This window comes from Canis lupus, chromosome 16, assembly GCF_003254725.2.
Source record: "Canis lupus dingo isolate Sandy chromosome 16, ASM325472v2, whole genome shotgun sequence".
NCBI lineage: Eukaryota > Metazoa > Chordata > Mammalia > Carnivora > Canidae > Canis > Canis lupus.
Window position 1 is genome coordinate 28514930 of NC_064258.1, and position 14167 is coordinate 28529096.

Consider the following 14167-nt stretch of genomic DNA (forward strand, 5'->3'; position numbering starts at 1 on the left):
CAGAGGAAGGCAAAGAAGTTTCTTAAACCAATTTCTTGCTGAGGAAGTGGAGAACCCCAGACTTACAAGTCTTTTTATTTTATTTTTGATTTAAGTACAATCTGCCTTCCAACATGGGGCCCCAACTCACAACCCCAAGATCAAAATTCACATACTCTACAGACTGAGCCAGCCAGGTGACTGGGCCAACCTGGTATTCCTCAACCTGCAAGTCTTAATAGAGTGTGCCATCTTCTGGCCTGGGTCCTGCCTACCTCCCAGTCTGTGTGTGTCTGAGGGCCAGGCTCTCTTATGATATCAGACACTTGTGACTGGAAAAGAGAACCACTCCTGTACCCCTTAGAGGTGCTGGTTGGAGGATCATAAAACCGCTCTTCTGGGCAGCCCGGGTGGCTCAGTGGTTTCGCACTGCCTTCAGCCCAGGGCATGATCCTAGAGACCCTGGATTGAGTCCCACGTCAGGCTCCCTGCATGGAGTCTGCTTCTCCCTTTGCCTCTCTCTCTCTCTCTCTCTCTGTGTGTGTCTCTCATGAATAAATAAATAAAATATTTAAAAAAACGCTCTTCTATTTGATGAGTAATGTTGGGGAAAGGTGAATTTTAAGGCTTCTCTCATGGGTAGAGGATTCTAATAAAAATCCCACTTTTTTAAAAAAGTTTTTTTTTTTTTTTTTAATGATAGTCACAGAGAGAGAGAGAGAGAGAGGCAGAGACACAGGCAGAGGGAGAAGCAGGCTCCATGCTCCGGGAGCCCGATGTGGGATTCGATCCTGGGTCTCCAGGATTGCGCCCTGGGCTAAAGGCAGGCGCCAAACCGCTGCGCCACCCAGGGATCCCTAAAAAGTTTTTTTTTAAAGATTTCATTTATTTATTCATGAGAGACACACACACTGAGGAGAGAGGCTTGCAGGCTCCAAGCAAGGAGCCTGAGTCTCCAGGATCACACTCCAGGCTGCAGGCGGCGCTAAACCACTGCGCCACCGGGGCTGCCCAAAATCCCACTTTAAAAAAAAATGCAGTTAGAGTCAAGATTTGCACAAAATTGGGGATGAGAGGAGTCTGATGCTGTTCTGTATAATGACGTGAAGAAGCACTCCCATTGCAATTATGTTGCTTTTGGAGACATATTTCCCCACCCCAATAAGGTCGTCAACTGTATGTATTGTCTAAAACTAATGAATCTTTCTAACAGGTGTGTGTGTGCACACACAAGCATGGGAGTGTGTCTCAGTATTTATCAGCTGGACAGCCAGAGCAAATACCTCACACTAGGGGGCAAGTCTAGAAGAGAGGGGACTTGGAACGCCAGGACCCACCCAAAGCTATTGTGCTGAAGCCCCTTTGTGGTGTGAGGCTAGAGTGACTAATTCAAATGTAAGGGAATAGACTGTTGGGGATTATTGCATCCCTTGGTTGAGGGAGGGGGTGAATGCTCCATCGAGATCAAGCACTGTGGTAATAGGTGGGACTTCTCTAAAAAGGAGAAGAGGTTCTATGCACTGAGAAGGCAATTTCTTGGGGATGGGGTGGTATGTTTAGGTCTGGATATCAAGGAAACTGGAAAAGAAGGGGCTGACAGCTTTTAAAGGGATTTTGGTTTGGTTTGTTTGTTTTTTTAATGCTTACCTCTTGAACCGTAAGGAGAGCCTTACGAAGTTTCCCATTTTACAAATATATTTTTCATTTCTATCACAGTCACATTAAGTTCCGCAACCCTTCAGCAGGGTGCACTCAGTCTCGTGGTGCTGGTGTGGGAAATGAGAAAATGGAAATCTGGCTGATCTGTGTTTGCACATCAACTAGACTAACAACTGTCAGTGGAACAGCATCTGGCCAGCCCACTGAGGTCCAAGATGCAGGAAATTCTGTTGTGTGGTAGTAAAGGAGAAGAGGTTTATGGTATACCTGTGAGCTGAGGGAAGGAACTTGTGAGCCAGGGGGGCTTCTGCCGAATGGACAATTCCTGTAAGGTACGGCATCTCCTTTTGAATTTATACTAAAGGTAAGTGACATATGAGGTAGAGCACGCTGATCCTTGGATTATAGATTAAATGCAATCTTTGCGTCAGAGATGCCCTTGTTCCCACTGTGGTCCAGAGAACTCATAGTCTCGTTAGGCATACAGGGAATCCCATGTACCTGACCACTGATTATAGCTTTTTCAAAAGAACCTATAGCCCTGTCTAATCAGATTCTTTACTTTTTGAGGCTCAAATCTTCTGAGGAATCTCCGGGTACATGGTCATTGTGTCACCTGTCTCTTCAGACTAATAAGCTTCATTTTTTATTTTGAAAATTTTTCAGTTCTAGAATGCAAAATTTACTAGTCTTCTAAGGAAGGCAGCTGTGACCCGTATCTTACTCCTCAAGGGAGTATCCCAATTTATGAAGGTCTAACAAAACATACTTACTTCTCAATTAATTCTGCATAGAGCTGTCCAATCATTTTCTGTTCTCAGTGGAAAATGCTGATCTTACCCTTCCAACCCCAATCCCCCGTATAAGGTTGAAATTGAGCCCATGACAGTTCTTAAAAACTGCTAATGCCAGGAGCCTACCTGAAATTCTCCACTGTCAGCCCGAGAAACAGACTCTCCACACAGATTTCGTGCACCTGCTGTGCTGACTCCCATCTGCCTTCTTGGAGTTTTAAGGAACAGACTTCTGGTGGTCCTTGCCATTTAACTCAACTTTCTTGTTTTTCAGACACAGCTGATTCTAAAACGTTCAAGCATTAAAAAATCTTTATTCTTGGCATGTCCTGGTGGCTCAGTGGTTGAGCGTCTGCCTTCAGCTCTAGGTGTGATCCTGGGATCAAGTCCTACAGGGAGTCTGCTTCTCCCTCTGCCTATGTCTCTGCCTCTCTCTGTGTGTCTGTCATGAATAAATAAATAAAATCTTTATTTGCTTAGAAAATACACTCTTCTGGTGACTTAATGTGTATTCAAACATAACATACATAATTTAAAATTTGTAAGCTTGGTTTGCATCACTGATTCTTTGACTTATACTATACCAACATAGGAGCTTGGGAGCCAGACTCTTGGAATATCTGAAAACTCAGCTTTTAAAAACATCCAAGTCGGCTTGGAACCTCCAGTTTGCCCAAAGCCTCAGCACCTCATGTTCTTTCCCTCCCAATTCCCTCAGACATTCCTTGCCTTCTCTCTGAGAGCATGAGTTTGCCACTCTGAACTTTCTATAGTTGAGAAAAATAGACTGCAAAGAGGGGAAACAACATGTCTGGCACAATGTCCTCTCACTACAATATTCTTCCTTTTACGCATACTTTGTACTACGGTCCAAATCAACATTTGCTACCAAAGAGAAATAGATAATTTACGATTCCCCTAGAGTTTCAGAAAGGAGAGTTGTTTGGGAACGGCAACAATTTCTTGTCTGTGATGTGTGTCCCTGTAGGTAGAATTTCACCCACTAACCCCCAGTCTGCTCCACTTCAATCGGACCACAGATACCACCGGACGCCAAGACGCGGTCCAGGCCAGGAACCTCTCTTTATAGCTCACGTTTCTACCCGAGCCGTCAGGGAAACGGACCGGAAGTGTGCGAGGCCTGCAGCCCGAACTACCTACGTATCCCGCGGTTGCTCTGGAGCCGGAAGAGGAAGGTGCACCGCGTAGAAGGCTTCCCTCCTAGTTCCGGTTTCTCCACCGTTGCTCTTGCAGGCGTGGGCCCGGGTGCCCGGGGGCTTCTGCGGCTCTGGGTTGTGAGATGCCGGGTGGAGGCCGCTGCCCCGACTGCGGGTCCGCTGAGCTCGTGGACGACTCGCACTACTCGCAGAGCCAGCTGGTGTGCTCAGACTGTGGCTGCGTGGTCACCGAGGGAGTCCTTACGACCACCTTCAGCGACGAAGGCAACCTCCGAGGTACCCAGGGCTGTGGGTGTGCGGGCCGCGGCGGTGGAGGGGCTGTCGTCAGATTCCGGCCTGCGGGAGGGCGGAGGCTGCCGTTCGTCTGCTTTTCTAGCACTTGGTGCGACATCTGCCATGTGTTAGGTATTATATATATTATATATACATGTACCTAATATATATATGTATTAGGTGTAACATGTATAAATGCTAGGTATAGTAAGCGTTGACCAAATGAAACAGAAACAAAGTACACTCGGTTTACCTAGTCTGGATATGACGGAAGGGTTATGGGTCAATTCTTTACAAATACAGACAAGACTATTATCCCGAAATAGTTTTTAGCACTAATTGGCAAAAACACCCCCCTTTTTTTTCTTTGTTTTCCGAGTGCCTCACCAGTTCAGCCCTCAAAATCATGACTCAGGAAAATTGCCCGGGATTGGATACACAGGAGGGAGGGCTGAGAATTTGGAGCACCTGAGGCCACTTTAGTGCCATGGTGACCTTCTCAGTCTCTGTATTTCTACTGCTTGTGGGCATAGAAGGCCAGATGGACTCTTAACGTGCAAAGTGGGGCACCTTCTGTGAGATAAGGAATGGAGCCTAATGATAGGAATTCTCCCCAGTTTTGTGTGGCGGGTGGCCAGGAGTTTGGTGAATAAAGGTTGAACAAGCTGTTTGTTGTCCGTTGCCTTACAGAAGTAACCTATTCCCGAAGCACAGGGGAAAACGAACAAGTCAGTCGCAGCCAGCAACGAGGTGAGAATCAACCTTTTATGATACAGAAAATTCTCTGGAAGGTCCAGCCCATCCTCTTGCTTTTCCTGTTTTCACTATTACTGTGTACAGTAGAGCCTAAAAGAATGGCAGTTGGAAATAAAGAATGGAGGTGGTTCTGAGAGAGTCTATGGTTCTGATTCTGTATACAGGTTGGGTGTGTCAGGGCTGTGTGACATGTAGACTCCAACATCCCAGATCACACTCCCGCGTGGCTCTGAATCAGACTGACCTCCAAAGAATGGTGGGTTGAAATGTAACTTCTTTGCACAGATTTCTTTGTGCCTTTAGAATGACCTCACCAAATGTCACTCTTGTCATTTTAGAAAGTTACATTATTTGTGCATCTGGTGTTGGAGGCAAGTTTAGCAGAAATTGCTAGGAGCTGCACAGTAGTGCCTTTGACTTTGACACCCCCCCTCCCCCCAACTCTTGCTGTGGGCTTTCTTAGGTCTCCGCAGAGTGAGAGACCTCTGTCGAGTTCTGCAGCTGCCATCAACCTTTGAGGACACAGCAGTTGCCTACTACCAGCAAGCGTACCGGCACTCTGGCATCCGTGCTGCCAGGCTGCAAAAGAAGGAAGTGTTGGTTGGCTGCTGTGTCTTAATTACCTGCCGACAGCATAACTGGCCCCTCACCATGGGAACCATCTGCGCCCTGCTGTATGCAGATTTGGAAGTGTTTTCTGGCACCTACATGCAGATAGTGAAGCTCCTGGGGCTGGATGTGCCATCCCTGTGCTTGGCGGACCTGGTGAAGACTTACTGTAGCAGGTAAGCTGCCCGCTGGCAAACTCTGGGACAGGCTGGCTCCTTAGAACCCAGTCCTTTGAGCTTTGCTGTCTCTTTTTCACCAAAGCCCATTTAAAGGAATTTGGGAGAAAAATGTAGTCTCCCTCTCTTGTGCCCAGTACTAATAAGGTTAATCCCATTTTACATTTCTAGACTGCTGTCATTTCCAAATCCCTTTGCCCTCACTGCAACCTAATGACATAAGCAAAGTAGGTGTCAGCCTTGGCAGAGGGCCACTGAGTTGTGGCTCTTGTGTTGTGCATAGCCCGCTTGGCTGTGTGCACCAGCCCTGCCTCAGCAGGATCATCTGTGAATGGAGGCAACAGGATGTTAGTCATGGGGCTGGAAGCAGAAACTAATGTCTTTTTTTTAAGTAGCTGTGGTGTTTTCTTTCTTCTGAAAAATACAGTATAAAGCAAAGGTTATCAGTGTTAAGTGGCTTTGGGTTTGCATGGTTACTTCTTAGCTGGATGAATATGGGCCAGTTTTTTTTAAACTATATGTATTTTTAGTGGGGTGTAGAGGAGATGACAGGAGAACATTTGTAAAGCGCTCAGAATGATGGCCGGTGGAGGTGCTGACAAACGTGAGCTTTCTTGTGCATTTTCCTGCCCTTCGCTGCACAAGTAGAAGACTCAGCCTGTCTTCTCTCTGCACCTCTATGAACTCCGTACCTGGCCAGCGAACTTGAGCATTCCAAGAGGAGAGAAGAGCTTGCCCACTGCGAGTGTACTCCTTTTCCTTGCTTTGGAAGAGCAGCCCTCTCCCCTGTAGGCATGGAGACCAGACTCTCATTTTCTTTTTTCAGCTTCAAACTGTTCCAAGCTTCCCCGTCTGTTCCAGCCAAATATGTGGAGGACAAAGAGAAGATGCTGTCGCGAACATTGCAGTTGGTGGAGCTGGCAGACGAGACATGGTTGGTGACCGGGCGGCACCCCTTGCCTGTCATCACCGCTGCTACCTTCCTGGCTTGGCAGTCACTGCAGCCTTCGGAGCGTCTGACCTGTTCACTTGCCCGATTTTGTAAATTGGCAAATGTGGACCTGCCCTGCCCTGCTTCCTCCCGCCTGCAGGAGCTGCTGGCTGTGCTGCTGCGGATGGCCGAGCAGCTGGCCTGGCTGCAGGTTCTGAGGCTTGACAAACGGTCTGTGGTGAAGCACATTGGTGACCTTCTCCAGCACCGGCACACGTTGGTTCGCAAGGCCTTTCGAGACGGAACAGCAGAGTTGGAAGCTGGGGAGAAGCAGCAGCAGGGTTGGGGCAAGAGCCCAGGGCAGGGAAAAGAGGAGGCAGCGACGAGTTCCTTAGATCGGCCCGAGGGCAAGAGACCAGCTAGTCCTGCCCTTCTTCTCCCACCTTGCATGTTGAAGCCCCCGAAGCGGATCTGTCCCCCACCCCCTATCTCCACAGTCACCGGAGATGAGGACATTTCTGATAGTGAAATAGAGCAGTATCTGCGTACTCCTCAGGAAGTTAGGGACTTTCAGAAAGCTCAGGCTGCAAGACAGGCTGCCATAGGGGTATCAAACCCTCCCTGATGTGCATCCAGGGGAGCACTCACACCATTCCTGCAGCAGCTTGACAATAGACCTATCACTTCTGGAGAAGTGAGTGTATGTGAGTCCTGAGATATTTATTTTTTCTTATTTAAAGTAACCATGGGACTCTGTGCAGTTAATTGGACCCTGGGTCCTGGAGTAGTAGCTGGGAGCAGTGCAGGGACAGTGGGTTTGGAGAGAATCCCATCTGTTGGTGCCAGGGAGGAAGGTGCAGATGTTCATACTACGAGGGATGGCTTTCCTCCTAGACAGGTTGGAGGGTGCCAGGCTTTCTCCTGGTTTGTATTGGATACACTGCTGCTCCAGGCCTGCCAGGCCCTTCCTGCTCATGTGGAGTGGTCGGTGTTTTGAAAGCTATCAGCCCTCAGAGGACAGGAATTGGGCGGCTCCTGGCCCTATGTCATTTGTAGATTGATGGGTTCTTGTGTATGGGGTTGGGGGTTTTAAAATCCTCTACCTCATAACAAAAGGACCATGGGTGGACTAAAGTTATATAGCTCAAAGGGCTTTGCAAAATTTTAATATATTAAAACAAGAGGCATCTGCTAAAAAACATTCTATTGTATAAAACCCGAGCTTTTAAAAACATGTTTTCTTTGGCACTTTTCATCCCCTCCCTCCCTTTTCCCCAGCGTATTGCAGAAAGCTCTCCAGTGCTAAGGCATGGGCAGGGTATGTAAACAGCAGCCAGCATATGTGGAAGAATAATACGAAGCTTTTTTTTTTTTTTTTTTTTTTTTGAGGGGGGGTCTAATATTGTCTGTGCAGCAAGCATAAATAACAGGATTCATCCCAAGGTGTGTGGGTTTTCTCCCCTCCCTTATGTCTTTCGCCTTGGTGATCAGATGGCGGCGACATGGACACTGGGAGGGGACCTGGACCAGGTCTGGTTTTCCCTGTTGCTCTTCACCAGGCTCGGCTTTCCCTCCACTTTTCATTGGGTCCTGTAGTAAAAGGCTGGTGGTTGCTTTGTAGGTGCTGGTGTTTAAAAGGAGTGAAGGCACAGCCCCCATGTGAGCTGCAGGGACCCTACCTGCTGCCTTGCGGGGGTGGGGTTGGGGTGGGGTTCAGCTTGGGCTTCTGTGAGGCAGGAACCTGGACTGATGTTTGGAAGGTTTGTCCCTAATACTGAGCTAGACGTCAGATTCTTGGAATGGTTCTTCCTTATGGCCTCCTGGAGGCAGGGAAGGGCCCTTCCTGGGTCCCTTGGTGTTGGAAGGCTGAGACTGGGGAGGTGGGTCTTGTAACTGAACAGGAAGTGCTTCTCCAGGACCACCTGCAGCCTTGTGATGGAGCCTCCCTTCAAAGCACTGTGTATAGGGCACCATTGCCTTCGCTCCAGATCTAAGCACTACTCTCCACTTGACTCAGATCTTTCCTGAGGTACTACCTCTAAAGCCCTGCGGTGTGGTTTGTGTACCACTCCTGTGGGACGCGCCTGTCCCTGACTGGGCACCCTTTCCACGTGCACCCCCCATTCCTTAGAACTCCAGCGCTGCCTTCCACACTGTTCCACCTTCTCTTGCATAGTTAATCTTAAAAGCAGCACCTATGGGTCCTGGTCACTTGGCTCATCTGCTAGGCTGGCCCCTAGTTGGCCAAAAGCTGGGTGGGGGAGAGGCCCTAGGATCTAGGCACAGATGGCCATGGGTGACTTTAGAGGAGGGCAGTGAGGAGAGAACAGGGTTCTCAAGCTCCCATCATCTGTGTGTTCCTGATAAGGCTGATGACCACCAGCCAGACAGGGCGGAGAGGTGGGGAGTACCTATGGAGGAGCCCACCTGGGGGATGTGCCATTGCCCGCCTCCCACGGGCCTCCCGTGGGCCTACAGGACCTTCCCCCACTACCCTGGACGGCACCGATACGACTGGCAAAACTAGCCTGGGCTGGGACGGAAATGTGTACTGCTTGCGGTCCTGGGGTGGTCCTGGGGTGGTCGCCACCCCAGAGTGACGCCTCTCTTGACAGCGGCGGGCCTTGGGCCTGTCTTCCTCCTCCCCCCAGCCCCCACCGCCGACTCCAGGACCGAAGCTGGTGTGCCAGGCGGGCGACAGCCCCCGGGGCCCCTCTACCTCCAACCTGCCGATGTACCGGTAGACGTCTCCGAAGGCCCCGGAGAAGCGCGGCGGACCGGGTCGCGGGGCCTGCGCGTCCCGCAGCGTCACCCGCCCCCGCCCCCGCCCCCCGCCCTAGACGGTGGTCTCGCTCTTCCAGAGCCCCGTCTTCATGCAGGCGCCCCCCGCCGCGTCCGCCCCGCTCACGTCGTCGTACTTGGCTCCCTTGGGCGCGCCGTTCAGACTGGCTGCGTTGAGGGGGTACGAGCGCCGCTTGCTGTCCCGCTCGGGTGCTCCGCCCCCGCCGCCCCTGAGGTTGTCGCGGCTGGCGCTGCGGCGCTGGCCCTGCCGGCTGGCCTCGGGGGGTGGCGCGGCGCTCGTGTCGCTGCCCTCGGACGGCGTGAGCATGGGCTCGCCCTCTAGCTGGAGGCCCGGGCTGTTGCGGCTGCTGCCCGGGTGGCTGTCGGACGGGCTGTTGTGCAGGCTGCCGCTCTCACTGGACGGCGGCTCGGGCGCCCCGGCTGCTGCCCCCCCGCGCAGCGCCCTGAGCCGGTTCTTGGCGCCGGCCTCCCCCGCGCGGTGCGCCTTGGCCCGACTCTTGTGCGCCCGGCGCCCGTGGTGCAAGTTGTTGGGGTGGCGGGGGGCAAGGCTGCCCCGGGAGCCCGTGGGCTCCGGCTCCCCCTCCCCGCGGGCCGCCGTCCCCCCCTCGCACACCTGACTCTGCGCCAGCTGCAGGTTGGTGAGCTTGCAGGGGCCCAGGGGCGGCGCGTGGCTGCTGCTGCCGCTCGGGGAGGACTTGAGGGACGGGGGTCCCTCTCCGAACACGGGGGAGCCGTCCTCTGGGGCGGCGGGCGCGGCCCGCGGGGAGGCGCGGGAGGCCGAGGCCTGGGGGCAGCAGGCGCGCCAGGAGGCCCTGACGTCCCGGCGCCTGGCACAGTGGTGGGTGAAGACGAAGAGTCCCAGGGCGGAGGCCGCCGCCCCGTACAGGCAGCTGCACACCACCCGGGGCAGCCAGCGCTGGGACACGGCCAGGGCCCCACAGGCCCACATGGCCAGATACAGGAAATGCGTGGTCACCAGCGCCCCCAGTTGGACTCCCGGAGAATAGAAGCCGTCACCATCCTCCGGGGGCCCGGGTGTCACCACCCCCGCGCTCCCAGTAGCCAGAAGGGAACCTGAGTCGTTCAGGAGGGGGCCGCTGCTCCTGAGCCTGCTGGAACCCCTCAGCTCCTCCCCTGGCTCCAGGGAGACCCTGCTGGTGCCCCCCTTTGGGCTCTGCACCAGTGGACTCCTTAGGCGCAGCCCTGCACACAGGAAATAGATCCAGGTGATCAGCAGAATCAAAGCCACGGGGATGTAGAAGGCTCCTAGGCTTGGGCGCCACACCAGCCAGCAGCTGAGGGGAGACACAGGCAGTGGATGAAGGGTGGGAGGAGCACATCTGAGGTAGCTGGGTGGTGGGGGAGACAGGACATGGTGAGTGTAAAAGCAGAAACTGGCTTGGGCAGCATGCATGGGTTTGGGTGAGGTCCCTGGCTGGGTGGGCCTGGCAGGTGCCCCTAAGAGTGCAGTTGAAGGCATCCAGTGTCAGGGCGGGTGGGTTTGGGGTGGGCAGGCAGGCAGCGGCTCACTAGGGGCTGTGATCCCGGTAGTTGTGGATGTTGACAGCAGCTGTGATGCCACAAATAATGAGTGGGATCCCTCCGGCAATCAGATAGAACCTGGAGAGGAGTGGGGTTCGGGGGTCAGGGAGTTGGGGAACTAAGGGAGTTGGAACCAGATGCTCAAAGACCTTGACTCCGGGTCTCTGTCCCATCCTCTTTCCCATTTAAATTCTGTCAGAAATTTTTGTCAGGAATGCAAGGCCCCTACAGGGCAGGCTCAGTAGGTTCCTAGGGGACTTGGCCACAACTGTCCTAGGGGACAGAGGCCAGAATTGCTCTCTCACCTGAAACGGTACAGAAGTCAGGGTACCACTCAGGTTCCCAGGATCCCTGCCCAAAGCCACTGGAGTCACTTCCTTCCCTGGGCTTGTCATCCCTGAAGAGCCCTAAGGATGGTTCCATGGCCTTGGGCAACCTGGAGCTACCTGGGGCCTTGCCTCTTCTCTCTTTGGATAGTTCTCTGCCAGGACCTTGGACCCGGCCTGCCTCCACCCTGGGAGAACAGATTTTGGTGTCCTACACCCGCCTCCGAGCCCTTCACCCTTGCAAAGCTGACAGTGAGAAGCACGTACCGGAGCATGGGTCGGGGTGCGGGCGGGGCAGAGTCCCCTTCTTGTGGAGGGGGTGCTCTCCAGGTGAGCTCCTTGTGGAGGACGCGGGCCTTCACACCCATCCAGAGCAGTGTGGACAAGGAAGAGTAGTGCAGAGTGATGCCCACCTGCGGGGTCAAGCCACGGGGTGGGGGATTGGGGGCGAGGGGGAGACCACGCTGCTACTAGAACTCCCTCAGGGCCTCAGTCTAAATATTTTCCCACTCCTCCTATGGACCCACCCCCAGGTCTAACCAGATCCCCCTCAAGGTTCTGGCCCTGCTGTCACCCTCTTCCTTCCACACCCTGCTTCTCTCCTGCTCTGGAGACTTCTCCCTACCCTGCCCTCGCTGTCTGGCTAGTACCTGACCTCTGCTCCATTGCAGACCCCCACTCTCCACTTTAATGGCCCATCTTTTGCTCTCTGTACTTCTTACCACCCCTACTCCCACGCCCCACCCCCAGCAGGGCTGGCCACAGCAGTGGAGATGGGGCCTTTTAGCATGAACCTCCCGTTTCCCCTTGCACCTCCTGACTCTGTACCCAGGTTTCCATCCCTCATCTTGGGGCGCCCCCCACCCTGCCCCAGCCCCTTCTCCTGCTTACTGCCTGGCAGACCATCTGGTAGTTGGTGAGCGTGATGCCTCCTGCAAAGACGGCAGAGGTCATGGCCATGTGGAAGCACAGGTTCAGCAGCATGTGCCAGCCCTTCCGGGACACGTGGATGGAGCTGCCCCAGAAACGGTCTTTAATTAATGGGCCACCCAACCCAAGGTCAGACCCACGGGGTCTCAAGGCCATTGGGCTAGCAGTTGGAGGCGGGGGTGGGGTAGGGTGGGAGACAGATATCTGTGTGCATGCACGTGTGTGGATGTGATTAGAGGGCCCAGGGCAGGACGGGCTTCGCCTCCAAAATGTGTTTTGCAGCCTTAGAACCTTCAAATAAAATGCTAGGCAAGAGACTGGGAAAGTCATGTGGACCCCTTGGGAAAGGAACCCTTGGCCAGGACTCAATGAGACCCACAGCCTTCCCTCCATGTCCTCCCTTCCTGCAGGAGCTCCCACCTGTGGTTGAGGATGTAGGTGATGATGGTGGAGAAGAGGCAGAGCAGCAGCAGGGCAGTGCAGGGGTACACCACTGGATGCAGCCCTGCCCCTGAGCCCCCCACCTCCCTGGGGAAGGCACTCAGCTCCTGGAAAGGGTAGGAAGAGGAAGTATTAGGAAGCCAGGGGGTAGGGGCCACTCCATGGAGTCCTGGCCAGTCCCCCAGACCATTTTTCCTCTTCCCAAGTCGGGTCAACTTTAGCCCCTAGTCCATCTGGGTAGGCGAAGACGTTGAGTGCTGCGACATCCGTTCTTAGAAAGTCAATCTTAGGTAGTGTTAATAATCCACCGCCATCGGCCACTTTCTCCCTCCTAGTCTCTTGCCCTTCTGGGAACACATCTGATTCTCAATGTAAAAATCAGAGATGAGGGCAGCCCCGGTGGCGCAGCGGTTTAGCGCCACCTGCAGCCTAGGGTGTAATCCTGGAGACCCAGGATTGAGTCCTACGTCAGGCTTCCTGTGTGGAGCCTGCTTCTCCCTCTGCCTGTGTCTCTGCCTCTCTCTCTGAATGGATAAATAAATAAATAAATCTTAAAAAAATAAAAAATAAAAATCAGATGAGGAAAGAAGGGGAGGTTTCTGTCTATAATCCAGTTGCCAGCCTGGTCAGGATCTGGGACAGTGGGGTGTAAAATGTGGTGAAGGAGCGGGAACTGGAGAGGAGTGAGTGAGGAGGGTGACCAGAAAGGAGAAATGTTCCTACATGTTTTTGTTTGTTTGTTTGTTTGTTTGTTTTTGCCACTTTAACAATCTGGGTCTCAGAGAGTGCAGGACGTGAGGGCCAGGCTGGATGGTTCCAGATCCATGTCTCTCGATGAGTGGAGGCAAGACTCCTCTGTCTCCTGAAAGATGAAACGTGTGGGGAAGACCAGAGGGACATTTCCCCATGAATCCTAGTTATGAGGCTTGCGAGGCTGCCGCCTTTCTGTAGTTCTCGGCGGTGCCAGGTGGTCAGAACACCTGGGTCTTCCCCGCATCGCGCACACTTCCCCGTTCTCCCAACCTTCCGCCCGCCCTCCACTCACCATGAGCACCGCCACGTTGCCCAGCTGCTGGCACTGCAGGGAGCTGACATTGGGCTGGCTGGAGCGGAGCTGGCAGCCCTCGGAGCTCCACCTCCCGGGTCCCCCCGGGCCGTCCTGGCTCCACCAAGCTGCCATGGGTTCAGCCCCCTCAGCCCAATGCCGCAGTGAAATGGCCACCGGCTCGGTCAGGTTTCCCACGCCACAGCCACCTGCAGGGGAGAAGGGAGACCACCCAGGTAGAGCGGGGGCCTGGGGTGGCTGCACCCCTGGGGCAGGGCGTGTGCTGGGCTTCGGACCCAGCGGGATTCCTGCCTTCCAGGCTGTGGGTCTCCCCCAGGGAGGCTCAGGATGATCTGGGAGGTGGCCCATTCCAAATGCCAAATGAGTGGTGGCGTCAAGTACCCAAGAAGAGCCGATCTGGGGCTGGGGCCGGGAGGGCCGGGTGGGAAGGAAGGAGGGTAGAAGGTAATACTGGGAAGAGGAAGGTGAGGGAGGACTCGGAGTGTGTCTGTAACCTTTTTGAAATTCGACAAGTCCAGGATGTAAATCCCAATGTCCTCCAGAGCCTTGTCTCCAGCAATCCCTTCCTTTATGGGATGTCTCCGTCCCTTATCCCTGCCCCAAATGGCGAGGGGCCCTTTCCTCAGCCACCTCCCCCAGGGCGTGAGGGGCGCTGTGGGTGTGGGAAGGGCAGGTCGAAGGGGCGAAGGGGCACGGGGCAGACAC

General features: G+C 53.8%; 2 protein-coding genes across 5 annotated transcripts in view; one reads left to right on the forward strand and one right to left on the reverse strand.

Moving 5' to 3' along the window:
* The first annotated feature begins 3579 nt into the window (after window positions 1-3579).
* Window positions 3580-7751, forward strand: BRF2 (BRF2 RNA polymerase III transcription initiation factor subunit). The gene is made up of 4 exons (XM_025428841.3): window positions 3580-3886; window positions 4574-4633; window positions 5103-5424; window positions 6251-7751. The coding sequence occupies exons 1-4, from the start codon at window positions 3733-3735 to the stop codon at window positions 6978-6980; spliced, it is 1266 nt and encodes a 421-aa protein (XP_025284626.1). The 5' UTR covers window positions 3580-3732; the 3' UTR covers window positions 6981-7751.
* Window positions 7491-14167, reverse strand: part of ADGRA2 (adhesion G protein-coupled receptor A2) — a 35492-nt gene continuing 28815 nt past the window's right edge. For all 4 annotated transcript variants that reach the window (XM_025428665.3, XM_049094728.1, XM_049094727.1 and 1 more), the window contains 6 exons: window positions 13442-13650; window positions 12376-12503; window positions 11917-12040; window positions 11293-11438; window positions 10688-10777; window positions 7491-10452 (listed from right to left, as the gene is read on the reverse strand). In XM_025428665.3, the coding sequence (XP_025284450.1) occupies window positions 9192-10452; window positions 10688-10777; window positions 11293-11438; window positions 11917-12040; window positions 12376-12503; window positions 13442-13650 (1958 nt within the window). In that variant the 3' untranslated portion in view covers window positions 7491-9191. The remainder of the gene's footprint in view (window positions 10453-10687; window positions 10778-11292; window positions 11439-11916; window positions 12041-12375; window positions 12504-13441; window positions 13651-14167) is intronic.